Source organism: Capra hircus, chromosome 25 (assembly GCF_001704415.2).
Source record: "Capra hircus breed San Clemente chromosome 25, ASM170441v1, whole genome shotgun sequence".
NCBI lineage: Eukaryota > Metazoa > Chordata > Mammalia > Artiodactyla > Bovidae > Capra > Capra hircus.
In genome coordinates, this window is record NC_030832.1 from 35,375,692 (window position 1) to 35,393,124 (window position 17,433).

Consider the following 17,433-nt stretch of genomic DNA (forward strand, 5'->3'; position numbering starts at 1 on the left):
TCCCCAGGCAAGAATAATGGAGTGGGGTGCCACGCCTTCCTCCAGGGGATCTTCTTGACCCAGGGATCGAACCTGCATTTCTTATGTCTCCTGCACTGGCAGGCGAGTTCTTTACCACTAGTACCACCTGGGAAACCCCTCCGTTGCTTAGGAATCCTCAAAGGTCCGTAGGTGGCACAAATGCCAGTCTTTGAGACATTAGAAAAAAAAAAAGTCTTTCCTTCTGGGCAGATGATTAAGGACAGAGCCTCTGCCAGGAATGTTTCAGCTCCCACAGGGCATACCTAACCTACCCTACTGTGTGTGTGTGTGGGGGGGGCAGTCTCATATTTTTGTGATAGAAAAATTAGCATTGAATATTGCCATTTCCACTTCCAGGGGATATTCCTAACCCAGGGATCGAACCGTGTCTCCTGTGTCTCCTGCATTACAGGCAGATTCTTTAGCGCTGAACTATCAGGGAAGCCCAACTATATAGTAAATAAAATAAAAATCTTCAGCTCATCTGTTACCTTCTTAGAGCATCTTAGGTTTCCTCCCAGAAAAATCTCTGCTGACAGGCCTGTGTGTGCATTTTAAATACACACACACCCCAGTATTCACTGCAGCACTGTCTACAGTAGCCAGGACAGAGAAGCAACCTAGCTGTCCGTCCACTGACAGAGGAATGGATAACGATGTGGTTCCCATTTACGGTGGAATAGTGTGCTCCGTGCTCAGGCATTCAGTTGTGTCCTAACTTTTGGAGCCCTTTGGACTGTAGCCTGCCAGGCTCCTCTGTCCATGGGATTTTTCGGGTAAGAATACTGGAGTGGGTTGCCATTTTCTCCTCCAGGGGATCTTCCCAACCGAGGGATCAAACCGGCATTGCTTGCATCTCCTGCAATGCAGGCAGATTCTTTACCCACCAAGCCATTAGGAAAGCCCAGTTGAATATTACTCAGCCATAAAAAGAACGAAATAATGCCATTTGCAACATGGATGGATCCAGAGATTGTCAGACTGAGTGAGGTAGGTCAGACAAAGACAAATATATGATATAGCTTACATGTAGAATCTAAAAAATGGCACTAAGGAACTTATTTATAAAACAAAAATAGAGTCACAGATGTAGAAAACAAACATGGTTATATGGGGAGGGGGTGGAGGGGGGCGTAAATTGGGAGATTGGGATTGACATATACACACTAGCATATGTAAAATAGATAGCTAATAACCTACTGCATAGCACAGGGAACTCAATACTCTGTAATGACCTGTATGGGAAAAGAATCTGAAAAGAATGAATATAGGTATACGAATAGCTGATTCACTTTGGTGTGTACCTGCGACTAACAAGACATTGTAAATCAACTCCACACCAAAAAACACACACACACACACACAAATAAGTACCTACTCTACTATAACCCTCTGCTCTGAAAGTTCCTTTTTTTTTTTTTACATTTGAATAGAAAATGTATCATTTTCTTTTTCCAAGTGTTTTCTTTTCCTACCAGGGGGAAAAAAGAGAAATCTTAAGGACAGTTGTCACTTGCTGCCAAATTGAGGGTAGTCTTTCTCTGGTGGTTTAGTCTCTTAAGTTGCATCTGACTCTTGTAACCCCATGGACTGTAGCCTGCCAGGCTCCTCTGTCCATGGGAATTCTTCGGGCAAGAATACTGGAGTAGGTTGCCATTTCCTTCTCCATGAAGCTCCTTTTTTACTTGACATTAGATCTCAGCTACCAGCTCCGTCAGCACCTGTGAGTCTTCCTCATCCTTTCTACCTAGCATCCCAGGGTCATTTAACCAGCTTCCTTCTGCTGCGTGTATTGGTTTCAAGTTCAGTTTGCAAGTGGTGCATCCAGTTTCCCTCATTTCCAGCTTCTCGAGGGACATCTTGCTGTGACCTCAGGACACAGCACACTCACTTTTTCCTGCCTAAAATCTCAGAGTCCCTGTCCCCTCTTCTCCCTCTTGCTGCTGCCCTATTTTGCCTCTTTTCACAACTGGAACTCTTCATTTTTCCCCAAATAAAAATAGTCTTTCCTTTCAGGCTATAAAAATGGAAACTATTCACTGGGACACACTCAAATGCTACAGGAAAAGTACAAAGAAAGTGACTATCACCTGCCATTCCCGCCTTTCAGAGGTCACTGGGTTGGCCCGCGTCCTCCAAAGTGCACGCGGCCACGGGCATCCTTATGTAAGTGGCGTCATCCCCGCTGTGGGGCTTTATCCTCGACGGTCCTCTCAATCCCCCCTCCCATGTGTGGAACACAAAGATGGCTCTTGGAAGAGCCGCCTGTACACCCAGGCGTTCCTAACCTCCATGACCTCAGATCCTGTCTCTCAGTAGAAACCGCTGTGCAGTCACCAATGGCCTTTCTGTGCTAAGTCAGAAGTTTGGGACTTTTCTGGAATGTCAGCCGGTTGACTGAAAAATGAGGGAGCCCCAGATAGGGAAGCAGGAGCCCTGGGTTCTGGATAGGCTCCCCTCCCAGGGACCAGCAGGTTGTGCCTCTCAAAACTGCCATCACTGAGCACCCCCTTCATGGGACCCTTCTCTTGGATCTAAGCCATCATGCTCACCCCATGTCCCCAGGTCCAGCCTCTTCCCCAGACATTTCTGCCTCTCATCTGTTCTTCAGGAGTCAGCATTCCTCAGGGAATACCCTGGCAGTCCAGTGGCTAGGACCCCACAGTCCTGCAAGCTGTGGGACGAGGTCCCAAAAAATGGGAATAACATCCATCTCGTTGAGAGGATTCACGGAGGTGACGCATCTCCAGTGCTCAGCACCTGCTAGGTGCCTTAGACGTCCTGCGGATGATTATGGCTGAGGTGACCGAGGCTCTGAGAAGGGAAGGGAAGCGTCCTATTCTAATCTGTAGCCACTTCAGGCATCTAGTATAAATCGCAGGTAAAACGCTACCCTTCATTCCTCTATGGAGAGCTGGCTCTGGGCATAACTGGCTCATTCCCAGGCTCAAGACTGGTGTCCTCTAAGTCAGCTCCCGGGCGATAAGTCACTGGGTCCTGGCCTAGAGTACCAGAAACTAGGCCTGCTGCAGGCACTCCTTCCTTCACTAGCTTTTGATTAGATTATGTAAAGATATTCAATTAGAGTCCAAGATTTAAAGGACTCTGAACCCCCTGGAACTGTATGTAAAAATATCTGTGTGTATACGTATGAATACATCTGAGCATTTTTCTGGGAACAACTTTCTTTAGCTTTGTAAAGGAAGTCTGTGATCCGAAAGATTAGTCATTAGCCTGGTTTAAGCCTCATCACTTTTGACCTGGACTATAGCCTAAGCCTCCAAACTGGTCTCCCCACTCCTTTCTCAATCCTCCACCCACCACAAGGGTACACTTCCAAAGTGCAATGCTGCTTCTCTTTCCCCTGCTTAAATCCTTCCATTGACTCCAGTGGACTAAATTTCTTGCGTGATATTTAGTGTCCTTCATAATCTCACCCGGCCATTTCCCCATATCCTGCCACACCCTAATCCATTTTCTCTGTCCTCACCCCGTCCATGTACCTATTCTCTGCCTTGGCTACACAGAATATTTCATTGCTTTCTGAATGCATCAGGCACTTTCTCATCTCTCATCCTTTGCAAAGGTTTCCCTGTATTCCATTTGACAAACCCATATTCAGGCTTCAAAATCCAATTCTAGGGTCACCTCCTTTGCAATGTCTTCCTGACCCCTCTTCCTGCAATTAGGCACCCCTTCTATGCTCTTACTCCTTTATCACATTTATCGCACTAGATTGCAGTTGCGTGTTTAAGTGTTTGTCACCCAAGTAGGTACAAAGCTCTTTTTTTTTTCTTGGAAGAAAACCTATGACCAACCTAGGCAGCATATTAAAAAGGAAAGACATTACTTTGCCGACAAAGGTCGGTCTAGTCAAAGCTATGGTTTTTCCAGTAGTCACGTATGGATGTGAGAATTGGACTATAAACAAAGCTGAGCGCTGAAGAATTGATGCTTTCGAACTGTGGTGTTGGAGAAGACTCTTGAGAGTCCCTTGGGCAGCAAGGAGATCAAACTAGTCAATCCTAAAGGAAATCAGTCCTGAATATTCATTGGAGGGACTGATGCTGAAGCTGAAGCTTCAATACTTTGGCCACCTGATGCGAAGAGCTGACTCATTGAAAAGACCCTGATGCTGGAAAGATTGAAGGCGGGAGGAGAAGGGGGACAGAGGATGAGATGGTTGGATGACATCACTGACTCAATGAACATGAGTTTGAGTAAACTCCGGGAGTTGGTGATGGACAGGGAAGCCTGGCATGCTGCAGTCCATGAGATCACCAAGAGTCGGACACGACTGAGCAACTGAACTGAACTGAACAGGTGCACATTGGGCTCGGCCCCGCCCCTGCTGCCCCGCCGGAACTACGTTTCCCAGAAGGCCCAGCGTCTTGGGCATGCGTACTGGAACCCGAGGAAGCTGCGACGCCGAGTTTCACTCAGGCTGCCTCCTCGTTAGAGTGGGAGCTCCGGCCGGAGCAGTGCCCAGGCCGAAGTGGAGCTTCAGTCTGAGCGCGGCGGTGTCCTCCACCCGCCTGCCTCGCTCTCTTCAGTCTCGGTGAGAGGGGCGGCCCGGGCCACCTGCTCGTCGCCTAGGGCTGGGGTCCCGGGGACGCGGGGGAGACCGAGCCGAGCTGGGGCCGGAAGGGGGCGGGCGTGGGCGTGAGGGACGGTTGGGCCGGGCTGGAGAGGCGCTCCGGGGTGAGGTCCCAGGGGGCTTGCGGGGACCGGCCTCCGGGTGGAGGTCCCCGAGGGCGGGAGTTGAGGGGATTGAGAGACGCTCGCAGAGCTTTAGGACCGGTCGGGGTGGGGAGCGGGAACGCCGAAGGGCTGGCGAGGGGAGCGGCGCAGACCCTGCGAGTTTGGCCCGTCGGGAGGAGAGTACCCTTTCCCACAGGATCCGGAGGAGGCGGCGGCGGGGCCACCGGGCTGCCCTAGTGAGGGTGTGGGTCCTGCTGGGATCTGCTTCCCGGTGGGCGGCTCGCTGGAGCCGGGGGCTGTACTTCTGAGGAGTTCGCTTAACTAACTCCGCTTTCTTCTTCTCAAGTAAGGTCCGCCTTCCAGGAAGTGCCTCTTTTGTGGGACCCTGGCTCACTTTTGCGGGGTGCCAGTAGCTTACGCTGTGAAGAGGACTTAGACTTCCCTCCCCCTTTGCCCCCGAAACTACCCTTTCTCAAGTCAGCTACTGTCCTCCACACTGGTTCCTCTTCCCTCCCTAAGTGCCAGTAGCAGTGGAAATAGTGTGTGCATAGACGCTTGGCCGCTTAAGAAACTCAAAATATTTCTGCATGCCATGTAACTCGTCTAAAGTTGTAGAAGGTGGTCCTTCTGGTAATCAGGCTTTACTTAAACCATCAGGGTAACTATAGCTAGGCTTCTTGTTCATTTACTGTGTGACCTTGGCAAACTTTTACGTTCTGTAGTTTGTTGATTTCTTGGATGCTCACAAAGCAAACTGGCTTACAAAATCCTTTCAGGCCTTTCTATGGAAGGGCTTTTTTTTTTTTTTTCTTCCCCTAACTAGCCCCTTGATTATTGAGTGGGCAGAGGGAGACTACTGTACCTTCTGCTGTGCCCAGGCTGTTGGAAAATAAATCTGGTGGTTTCCAGTCCCCAGCCACAGCACACAGACCCAACATCTGTGCATTCGTTTTCACTAACTGCTGTTTCCCAATTTAAAACTCGATCGTCTTCTTCCTTGTTGGCAAAGGTGCCTTGGAATTTGTGTCGCTGAGTCAGCAAGCCTTTCAGATTTGCCCGGTTTTTGTTGTTTGTGTTTTCTATCAAGATGGGAATCCACACAAGTCATTCCTCCTAAGGATCTGGTATCTTCATCAAGAAGGCACGCTTTGTGCCAGCTCTCCACAGAGAAAAGGTGAGAGCCACGGGGACTTCACGTCGCTGCCTTTCCAATCTGGTTTTCAGTAGAGAAAGTGCGGACTGGGGAGGGGAAAATTTGAGGTCCCCAAGATGAAAGTGAGCCCTGGGAGTGGATTGTTGATTGCCTCTTGTCTCAGATATATTCAGGTGGCTTCTTGCCAACAGCTTCTCCTGTTTAACCAGTCTTAGAAGCTACTTTCTGTTTTCACACATGCATTATGAGATGAAGGACACGAGTCAGGATTTCTGCATTAGAAATTTTAATTTCCTTGGTCACTTGAACCTTTACTGGGTGCTTCCTTTTTGTCAGGCCCCCTGCTTGGTGCTGAGGGTGCAGTGACCAGCCACAAAAACTCTGTCTTCCAGGAGCTCATTGTTTGGTGGGAAAGATAAAGAAACGATAGACAGCGACAAGGTGTTGTCGGTGTGATACATATGGAGGAGTGGGTAATCACAGGGCAGAGCCCTCCCCCATCCCACCCCTACCCTTGCCCAGGAGGGAAGGTCCAGAAGGCTTCAAGAACGTGAGAGCCAAAGTGAATTGTGAAGGAGTAGGACCCAGGAAGTAGGGGACGAAGCCAGGCAGAGGAGTCAGTAAATGCAAAGTTGTGAAGAGACCCGGCATATCTGGGTCATTGTAAGTGTGACTCCAGTGTGGCTGGGGCAACAGGATGGGTACATGGCCGAGAAGCCTGAAAAGGTGGGCAGAAGGTTGAGTGTGGGGGCTTTTGCATGTCATGCCAAGACTTGGGGGATTTTAGCAGGAGAATTCCAGGAAGGGCCTTGCTAAATGAGCACCCTGGCTAGAAAGCATGGAATGGATTGGATTGGATCGTTCTCCTTGTGACTGTTTCCTTACATCACGCCAGCTTCTAGTAGAGGGAGGTAGACAGGGAAGTTTGTGCTCTGGCTGTTCCTGGGCTTGTCGAAGAGAGAGAACGGCCGGAGAGAACTGTGGAGGACAGATGCAATGCTGTAGAAGTTGATGAGAGGGGATTTTCCCGCAAGAGGGCACATCACGGCATCCTGGAGGTGTTTAACTGGGTGGCCAAGTGGGTAGGGTGCCGGGTAAAGTTGAAGCACAGAGTTGGGGAAACTGGATGTATATGGGGTAGCGGGTCATTACTTAAACTTTCTGGAAGGAGCTGGGGAGGGGGAAGTGTAGATGGAAGAGGGGGTACTGAAGGGAGGTGTGCCAGCAGATAGTGTTGACAGGGAGGGACTGGGCTGATGGACTTTCCCCGTGAGCCACGGAATGTGAACGTTGTTTCTAGACCTCGAAGGGAGGTGTGGAAGAGAGGGGCAAGACTGTACTTCAGGAAGCTCCGCCTCGCCCCTGTCTCTGAGGTGGTCGAGAAGGAGAGACAAGTGTGAGAAGCCAGATGAGAGCGAGTGCTCATCAAGGTGAGAGTCTGACAGGTCCCAGCCAAGTGCTCACAGTGGGGGCTGAGGAGGCAAGAGCAAGCCAGGGCAGCTGCTGGGCTGTGGGGAGAAGCTGGAGGAGGGGCAGCCCAGAGCCAAGGAATCCAGGAGGAAAGAGAGAGAAGCAAGGAAGGTGAGTTTGGCTTCAGACATATTGGAGGTACCTAAGAGACAGCAGGAATGGAGCCACGGATGAAGCGTCTGTCATTCATTCCACGTGTGCCCAGGAAGTTGCGTGCCAGGGTTTGTGCTCAGCACCTGGAGATGAATTAAACAGTCACCTCTGTGGGTTTGTTTTAATATTCACCTCAGATAAACAGAAAACTGGATTGCTCCACACTGATCACCCGTTCACACATGGCCTACTTTTATTTATTTCCTAAGTTTTTTTTTAATGAGTGTTGTAAGTTCCTGCATTTCATCCATCCACAACAAAAGCTGGGATCTTGAGACAGAATACATATCCAGTGTTTGATCTTTCTTCCCATTCCCATCCTGAGATATCCATTATCCCTTTGCTTTCATTTTTATCTAGTTTTATGGTACCTGGGTATTCCTAAGGAACCTAAAAACATATTGCTACAATTTGTCCGTAGTATTGCATATCACTTGGTTCATTTGTCTTGAATATTGAATAATAGTCCATGGTGTGAACAAACCAGTTTCTGTATCTGATCTTCCATTGATGAGTGCCTGGTCGTTTCCAGGTTTTTGCTGCTGAGAGAGAGCTGTTCTGAACACTTCTATACATGTTCCCTGTTGCACCTACTCAAGAGGTTTTCTTGGGTGTGAACTGAGGGGTGGTGCTTTGCTGGATCATAGGGTAAATAAATATTCAACTTCCATAGCTGTTGCCAGACTCTTTTCTGAAGTGGTTGTATGAGTTTGCCCTTGTACACTTCCACACTTGCTCCACACTCTTGCCAACACTTGATATAGGCTGATTTTTTTTTTTTGCCAATGGAATGGATGTAAAATGGGGTTTTTGGGATCATGGTTTCTATGTCACCAAACCCTAATGTCAAGCATCTCTACATGAGTTTATTGGCATGTGTGTTTCTGTAAATTATATCTTCTGCCAATTTTTCTGCGGGGTTCTTGGCATTAGAAAAAAATGATTTGTAAGAGTTTATGTATGCTTGATTTTAATCTTTTGTGCTTATTGCACATACCTTTTTCCAGCTTGTAACTTTGTTTTTAAGGCACGTTTTGTTGAACAACCATTCTTGATTGTAACACAGTGAAATGTATTTTTTCATTTATAGTCAGCGTTCTGTGTCTGCTTTGAAAAATCTTTTCCTAACCGTAATCCTTGCCTGTAAAGAGCCCATGCCCCACTGGAGGGGACAAATAGATAATTGCACTCAGATGTCACATGGACATTGGCGGTTAGATGTGGCCACTTCTCCCTGCAGGGCAGGAGTGGGTATAGGAAAGATTTCACAGGGAATTAAGAGATGAGTGAATGGACAGGTAGAGTGGACACTGTGGGTGGGAGAGGGGCGGGCATGAAACAGCCTGATCAGTTCTGGGCTGTCCTTGGGGTTGCTGATGGCTGGACCAGGGATGCGGGCAGGGTATCTGAAGAAAGATCTGGACGATCAGCGTGCGTGGGATTACTGAAGCGGTGCGAACAGATAAGAGAGTCACGGGGGAGTGCAGAGAGGAGAGGCAGACCAGGGCCTGATTGCCCGATGCAAGAAAGGTGTGGCTCTGGGAAGCAGTTGGGCTTTCCCCAGGAGGCCCGGGCCACATGCCACCATCGTGCTCTCAGGTGCTGTGTTTCACCCTCGGGTGTTGGGCGAAGCCCTACGTGTCTGCAGAGCGCAGGCGTGCCACAGGGGAGGCTCGCCAGAGCCATAAGCATTCTCCCAGTTTTTAAAAGAGAAACGGGTTCCGAGAAGTACTTCTCAACTATCCGGATGGTGAGAGCACAGCTTGGCTGGCAAACCATAGCTCACGGGCCAAGTCAGCCCACAGCCTGTTTTTGTAAATAAAGTTTTATTGGGACACAACCACATGAGTTAGTTTACACGTGGCCCATTACTGTTTTCACAGTGCAGAGTTGAGTAGTTGCAACACACACCCTATGTTCTGCCAAGCCTACAATAGGTACCTTCTGGCCCTTTACAGAAAAGGTTTGCTGGCCCCGCCCTGGGGAGTCATAGTAACTGGTAACCTTGAGAGCGGTACCGGCCACCACAGCAGTACAGCTTGTTGCTAGCTGGATAATGAATCTGGGTCAGCCCTGCAAACGTTGCCAGGTTTTCTGGTTTTCAAGAGAAGCTGGAAATCTGGATTGATTGACTGATTTATCCTAATTTTAAAACATTGGCTCAATCTGTAAAATTTACAAACTGTAGTAGGCTGAGCAGACACATCTGGCAGGCTGATTTGCCCACATCAACTTCTCCCTCTGCAAACTGATTTGGGAAACCTGTGACTGGGTTTCCCACGTAGCTCAGCTGGTAAAGAATCCTCCTACAATGCAGGAGACCCCGGTTCAATTCCTGAGTTGGGAAGTTCCCCTGGAGAAGGGATCAGCTACCCACTCTAGTATTCTTGGGCTTCCCTGGTGGCTCAGATGGTAAAGAATCCACCTGCAATGCGGGAGACCTGGGATCGATCACTGTGTTGGGAAGATCCCCTGGAGGAGGGCATGGCAACCCAGTCCAGTGCTCTTGCCTGGAGAATCCCCAGGGATGGAGGAGCCTTGTGGGCTACAGTCCACGGGGTCACAAAGAGTCGGTCGCGACTGAGCTGCTGAACACAGCACAGCACGTACCTGTGACTTCTCAGGCAACTTGCTTATCTTTTGCCTCAGTTTTCTCATTTATAAAACAGAGATAATACCCTGTCCAGTATTGTAAAGATTAAGTGAGAACACTTAGAAGATACTTAGCCAGCACTGGCCTGGTATACATAGTAAGCTCTTGTTGCTGGCCACTGTGCCTGCCATTGCTTCCTCGGCTCCCACATTCTGGCCTCAGGGTAGGCCTGGGAACCAGGGCTCAGCCCTCTGATGACCTGTGGGTGGTCAGTTTGCTCCTGGCCAAAGAAGGGGCAGCGGGTTCTTGGTGCTGGTGGAGGAGGTTGTCCATGGAGCAACTGTCGGTCACCAGGGCTCACCCTCTGGATACTGTGTGGCTTTCTGAACCCCATTTGGGATAGTCTGCTCAGACCTGCCTTTGGAGGCCCAGACAGGCACAAGCCAGGAGAGGAGTTGTCAATTCCGTCTTGCAGCCCCAGCGTGCAAGGGACAACTCAAGTGTTAGTCCTTCCATCCTTCAGGAGCCTAGTAAGGTCTGAGTGGCACTTGATGGAGCCATCCCTTGTCTAAACCAAAGCCCTACCTTGCAGTGCTCCTGTTGTAATAATCCAGGTCCTTGGATGGTGTGTTTTTTGCACTTTCTGGGAACTCAGGGGTGGGGTGTGTGTCTCTTGGCAAGGAGGCACCATGGTGCTTTGACAGGCCTGTTAATGAAACCCCATTGGGACGGGAGTGGCCGTCTAAAGTCAGGATGGTAGGTTAACAGCGGTGGAGGTTTAGTTCCTATTTATGATCTTTTGAAAGTTGTGGGCATTGTAGAGGTTTGTTTCTGATAACAGAAGTAAAACTTTCCCACTTTAAAAAATGGGAAAAGTTCAGAAGTTAAACAGAAGGTCTCCTGCAGTTTCTCCACTCAAAGGCAGTGGTTGTTAGCATTTGGGTACATTTCTACTGAGTTTTCTCTCTGCTTCTCTTTACCAAGTTAAAGTAGTGCTGTGGAGAATAGCTTTATGTTGACGTTTTCCTCTAATCTCCTTAGATAGATTTCTTAATGATTGGGTCAAAGCAAGTGATGGCCTCACCATGGGGCATGCAGGATCTTAGTTTCCTGACCAGGGATTGAACTTGCGCCCTCTGCAGTGGAAGCATGGAGTCTTAACCACTGGACCGCCAAGGAAGTCCCCTGAGTGAACATTTTTAAACCTCTTGATACATATTACCAGACTGTTTTCTGGAAGGGGTTTATCCTTCCCAGCAGTCTGACTTCTCCGTGTACTCTTGTAGGACTGTGTATTGAAATTAAGTTATTTTTATGGCTTTGAGAGGCAGAAAAATAATACTCCATTGTGTTAAAAACAACACGTCTAGCAAAGGAGAACATTTCTTTGATATGTCTTTGCACAGGATTCGACTTTCCCAGGTCCATGGGAATGCTTTCTGACAGTGCCCGGGTGGCCAGCTGCCCATAACAGGTCTTTCAAGGTCATGCTCTGGTTACTGGTCATGCTTACTGTGTCAGCTGGTGGAGTGTGGAGTTGCAGGCCCGTGCTTCTGGGAAAGCACCCGAAAGAGAGGCAGCTTAGAAAATAGGGCTTAAGGTCACCCAGTCTCACTGGTCTCCAACCCGTGCCCCTCAGACGCCTCTGTCCTGCACAGCAGCTTCCTGGGCCTCTCGGAGTCGGAAATAGAGGGCACCTTCTGTGGTAGAGCACCCCACGTTTTTACATTTTGTGTTATTGATGGGAGGTGTACGGTCACATTTGGAAAAGGGTACTGCTGTTTATAAAAGGCTCGAAAACCCATCTAACCCCCTGAGCAGTTGAGCCCAGGAGAGGGGCTGTGACTGTCCCAGGATCATTGCGTGTGCCCATTCAGGCTTGGGCTAGGCCGCTTCGTATTTCAGTGGGACTCAAGGGGGAGGAAATGGGTCGTCACATGTTGGCACATTGATAATCCCTCAGTCTGGGCACCAGTTTAAAACCACGCTTGGGGCCTTCTTCCTGGAGGCCTCAACTGTAAGGGGATCCACTCGTGTGGCTCCCCGACTTGGAGCCCCACAATTAGGCGGGATGAGTTTCACTCGGATTCCTGTGTCAGCTCAGATCTTGTTCTAAAGCTTTCCTAAATCCCCTAGGAATAGAAGGACTCTCAGACACACGTAACTCTTCTCTTTTGTGTCAAACACCTCTCTGGTAGAACAGCAGGGTCCTGCTGTGCCTTGGGACCAGGGGCCGGGAAGGGGTTGGTTGTGGCTAAATCTGAGGGAAGAATGCAAGGGAAGGCAGGATGGTTTTTCTTGTGGTCAAGTTGTTAATACATTTTTTAAAGATAATTCTGGTCCAATCATCGTAAGTAATATGATCGTTGTAGAACATCTGCCAGTATAGAGAGAAGTAAAGAACATATATCCCATACTCAACTCCATCGCCCCTAGTAACATGTCAAGATTTGTTCCTTCCAACCTTTTGAAAATTCACTTATATAAGGTAGAAAGAACATGGGCTTCATGGTGTCACAGACTGGCCACCTGACCTTGAATACATTTTTTATTTCTTTTGGCCTCAGTTCCTGCGTCTGTAAAATGGGGATAATTTCTACCTTCAGGGGCGATTGAGGGTTGAGAGAGCAGGATGACAGGACACTGGGCAGAGTGCCTGCCTTGCAGTAGACGTTCAGTAAACGGTGCACCTGCCTACATGAGAGCACAGTGTGCGTGCTTACATACCCTGTGTTTTTATTTGTCAGGAGAGTTATCCTAGGTCTGAAAGCCTTTTAAAGACTCACATTCCATCATTGGGATGTACCATAATTTATTTCAGAATTCCCTTACTCCATTATTGTAAAGTATTTAGGTGGCCCCCAGACTGAGGCTTTTTTTCCCATGGCCAATTAGAATAATAGTTTTCATAATTAAGAGCACCCTAAATAGCCCCATCATTAAGAGCCAAAACAAATTAGGTTTTTGAACTGCGGCTTGGGGGTGGTTGAGGCTGTAACAGAGAATGGGTGCCTTGACTGGCTGCTGTGTGTGTGTAACTGCTGCCTTTGAGGGGGAACAGCAGTGGGCATCCTGGGCCTTGCCCCAGGCCCGCCCCAGGCCCCTGGAGTGAAAGGTGCTCCTCCCTTGTTGTGTGTGTTTCAGCCCCTCTAGGATTTGGGGTGTTTGAAGAACCGCAGCTCCAGCTTTGGGTCAGCCTCGGCTCTGCCCTCTGGGAGTTCGCATTAGGATGGTGTGGGAGGGGGGCCAGACGCTGAAACCAATCAGTGTGGTCCGGTTCAGATAAGCAGGATATGCGGTGAGGACGCACAGGAGGGTGGAGTCAGCATTTTCTGGCAAGCACCTGGTCGGAGGGCTCGGAAAGGGGCTCTGGCTGAGCCTGGAAAAATGGGCAAGTTTGCTGGGGGCTCAGATGCGGAGAGGATGGGACTCGGGACACGGGCAGCAGGGTCCACGGCTGGGAGGTGGGAATCGGCTCCAGATATTTTGGGACTTGCTGGGATTTGATGCAGCTGGACAAAAAGTGGAGGCCTTGTATTAGTGGGGACAGCGGCCGGTCACGGAGGGGCCGTGTGCTGGGTCTTTCTCATCTCTGGGTCTCCAGGACCCTGCCAGCCTGGACTGTGGTGTGCCTGCAGTCTGCAGCTCTAGCTGAGGTTCTCAAGCAGAATTCTCAGGCTGTTTGGCAGACTTCTCCAAGTCGGTTCACCTGGGGATGTGTGGACATGCTGGAGCATACCGCGTGTGCTGGTAACTGGGAGGCTCCCCCTCTGGCTGAAAAATGAGTGATGCCTGTCAGGAGGTGCTGGGGGAAAGTCTGGGCTCAGGAGTAATTGGCCCCGAAACCAGACCTGTGATTTGTACCTGGATGTCGTTCCAGGGACCTCTAATTGCAGGCGCTGAGCTAATAAACCCTCCAGCCATCTCAAGGGCATCCCGGGTCTGGTTCTTCAGGGTGGGAGGTGTGCATCTGTTGAAGCGGTTGCAGCTCAGGGGCAGGCCTGGCTCCCCCAGGTGTGCTCAGAGTTATCTCTGGCCTGACTCACCGCCTGTGCTCTCAGGTAGCACGGAGCCGCCCTGGGCCACCGCTCCTCCCCCAGACTCGAGGGGGAGGCAGGGATGGGATGGAGGGGTCAGGGAAAGGGAGGGAGGCCCAGGCCTGTTGATACCTGCTGGTGCCTTAGCACACCTGTCCGTCTGAGTCCCTGAGGAGTGCACTTAGAGTAGAGGGTGGTGTGGCCGTGTCCACGGGAAGTCAGGCTGGGAGGGGCTGGCCACCTTCATCAAAAGACAAGTGGAGCACCGCGAGTAAGCGGTGTGTGGGCGCCAGAGCCCATGCCCCTTCCTTTCCACGTGCTGCCCCAGGTCTGCCTTCCTTGTGGGGCAGATGGTCTCAGCCTTCTTACGGAAACCCTGCTGGAGCGCAGTCTCGGGGACAGGGTTGTGTGGGAACTGGAGCAGATCCCGTAACTGGGACCCTCTTGGCACCAGGGCCCTCCGTGGACGTCACAGCTGAAGGTGCTCACGGCTTGAGACTCAGGATCCTCTTTCCCTCCCCTTCTTGCCCCCTCCTCTCCTCCCTAAGTGGGGCCTGAAAGTGGAGCTCGATGTAGAGCCCAGACTGAGCTTTCCCTGCTGAGAGAAAGGGCATGAGCTCGGGTTGATCTGGGTCTGCACTCTGCTGTCACTCAGCACTGTATGTGTGGCCTTCAGTAATGCCTTGACTTCTTGGAGCCTTAGTTTCCTGTCCATAAAGTGGGAGAAATACCGCCTTGACAGTGTTCCACTTAACTGAGATGAGTCCCTTTGGTGTTTGTCACTGAACGTCGGCCCAGTTCCCCTCGCACCCCTGGAGCTGGTGCTCTGGGCACTGCCACCCTGTGTGTCCACAGCCCCCCTCTCCTTCAGACACTTGCAGGCACAGGAATTGTCATCTGCTCCTGAATTCAGCTGTGCTTGGAGCTAATCCCTGTCAAACTCATGCTGCGTGACATGGCCCGTGCTGGGGCTGGTGATGGGGCTGTCGACAAGGCCGACTCGTGAGGTGTCTGCCATCTGAGGGGGACAGAAAGACCGGGACTGCCATTACCCCAGTATATATTCCATGGTGCCGTGGAGGAGAAGTTCATGCGACGGGTGGCCTGGGAAAACCCCGAATGATGCAGCTAGGCGGGGGTGACTGGGAGGAGGCCTTGGGAGATGGGTGTAAAGTCTCTGGAACTGGCCGCTGGTCAGCGAGGCCCAGGACCCGGGGGTGGGGCTCAGAGAGGCCGGGGAAGGAGGACCTCGGCGCCCAGGGATTTGTATGTCCGTCTTGGGCTTCACGGTTAATGGTGCGGGAGCCCAGGGGGCCCTGGAGGCCTGGGTGGGGCTGGTACCCACCCCAGCTTTGAGTCCCTGCTCTGCCATTGACCCTGGGCTGCCCTTGAGCCCCTGGTCCTTTCTGAGACTCTGTTTTTTTTTTTTTTCTGATTTGTAACACAGCAGGTATTGTTTTGTGTCTTAACAAACCTACTTTGGAAACTGTGGCATCCCCACACAGGTGTAAAGCGTCCTCATGGCTCCAGTCCACGAAGGATTTGAGGCAACTCGTGAAAATATGCTGTCAAAAGATACACTTAGTAGCTGGGCCAGAGGGAAAGTATTGGTAAAAGGACAGAAGCAGGGCTGATGGTTAGCACCGAGAATTCAGTCACTGTGTCTTCCCGGACATTTGTAGAGGCAAGAGCCCTGCTAGGTTGATACTGAATTCTTACTGGCTGCCTGAGCAGAGAGACAGGGTGAGGTATTTGGTTCACGAAGCTTTTAAGGTATTAGGGAAAAAGTGACTGGAAAAGCACGATCTTTTCCCTTCACCCAGACTGACCCGGGCAGTGCCACCGTGAGTGTGGGTAACCGCTTGTCTGTCTTTTTTACAGGTCTCCTGGCAGCACTGGGCAATGAACCCAAGACTCCAGCCCAGTGTGGTCTGAACCCATTGGGAAAGTCGGGGAGTCCTGGGGAAGATGGCCATGGCCCCAAGCCCTTCCCTGGCTCAGGTGTACACCAGCCCGGTGGCAGTGGCCGTGTGGGAATGGCAGGACGGGCTGGGCACCTGGCACCCCTACAGCGCCGCCGTCTGCAGCTACATCGAGCAGCAGTTTGTGCAGCAGAAGGGCCAGCGCTTCGGACTGGGGAGCCTGGCCCACAGCATCCCCTTAGGCCAAGCCGACCCCTCGCTGGCTCCCTACATCATCGACCTCCCCAGCTGGACGCAGTTCCGCCAGGACACTGGTAAGACCCTTCCTGCCTCTAGCGTGTGTCTAGGTGTCTACTTCGGGCCGGGCATTGTGCTCTGTGTTCGGGTCACAGAGTTGACTCAGCGTCATCCTGCCTCTGAAATGCACAGGGTCAGGAGGCGATGCTGAGTGATAGCAGGTTCCACACAGTGTGTGAGGTACCGCGTTGTGGTACAGGGTGCCTTGAAACAGTGCAGAGGCCGTCCCAGCCCCTTGCCCTTGTCTCCCAAAGCAGAACTGCCTATAGAGATTCCAAGGTCTAGCAAGCAGCAGGCAAGCAGGCCAGCCAGCATGGGGGTGGCACACCGTGCTAGGGAAGAGGGCCTGGTGATGAATTCTGGCTCTTGAAGGACAGCTGTGTCTCCTGGGTGGTTAGTCCACTCTCCTGTGCACTCATGTTTCTTTCCTATGTGAATATTAATAGTAGGGGCTTCCCTGGTGGCTCAGTGGTAAAGAATCCACCTGCAATGCAGGAGACCTGGGTTCAATCCCTGGGTCGGGAAGATCCCCGGGAGGAGGGCATGGCAACCCACTCCAGTGTCCTTGCGTGGAGAATTCTACGAATAGAGGAGCCTGGCAGGCTACGGTCCATGGGGTTGCAAAGAGTTGGACGCGACTGAAGCAGCTGAGCAGCTGCAGCAGCAGTGATCAGCATTACCGAGAATGGGGCCGCCAGCTTCTTCCCAGAGCTGTGCCTGTCCCTCTAAATTAGTGGTTCTCAGCTGAGGGTGACTTTGTCTCCTGGTACACTGGGCAACGTGTGGGGACGTTTTTGACTGTCAGGACTGTGGGGTGGGTAATACCAGCATCTAGTAAGTAGAGGCCTGCTGCTGCTAAGTTGCTTCAGTCGTGTCCGACTCTGCGTGACCCCAGAGACAGCAGCCCACGAGGCTCCCCCATCCCTGGGATTCTCCAGGCAAGAACACTGGAGTGGGTTGCCATTTCCTTCTCCAGTGCATGAAAGTGAAAAGTGAAAATGAAGTCGCTCAGTCGTGTCCGACTCAGCAACCCCATGGACTGCAGCCTACCAGGCTCCTCCGTCCATGGGATTTTCCAGGCAAGAG

At 51.0% G+C, this 17,433-nt stretch overlaps 1 protein-coding gene across 4 annotated transcripts in view; it reads left to right on the top strand.

The window, feature by feature from the left end:
• The window catches only part of DTX2 (deltex E3 ubiquitin ligase 2), a 34,524-nt gene continuing 21,488 nt past the window's right edge, over positions 4,398–17,433 (top strand). Inside the window, exons 1-3 of one of the 4 annotated variants that reach the window (XM_018040689.1) lie at positions 4,398–4,579; positions 5,732–5,896; positions 16,010–16,364. In XM_018040689.1, the coding sequence (XP_017896178.1) occupies positions 16,097–16,364 (268 nt within the window). In that variant the 5' untranslated portion in view covers positions 4,398–4,579; positions 5,732–5,896; positions 16,010–16,096. The remainder of the gene's footprint in view (positions 4,580–5,731; positions 5,897–16,009; positions 16,365–17,433) is intronic. The other 3 variants (XM_018040688.1, XM_018040687.1, XM_018040690.1) reach the window with 3 other exon arrangements.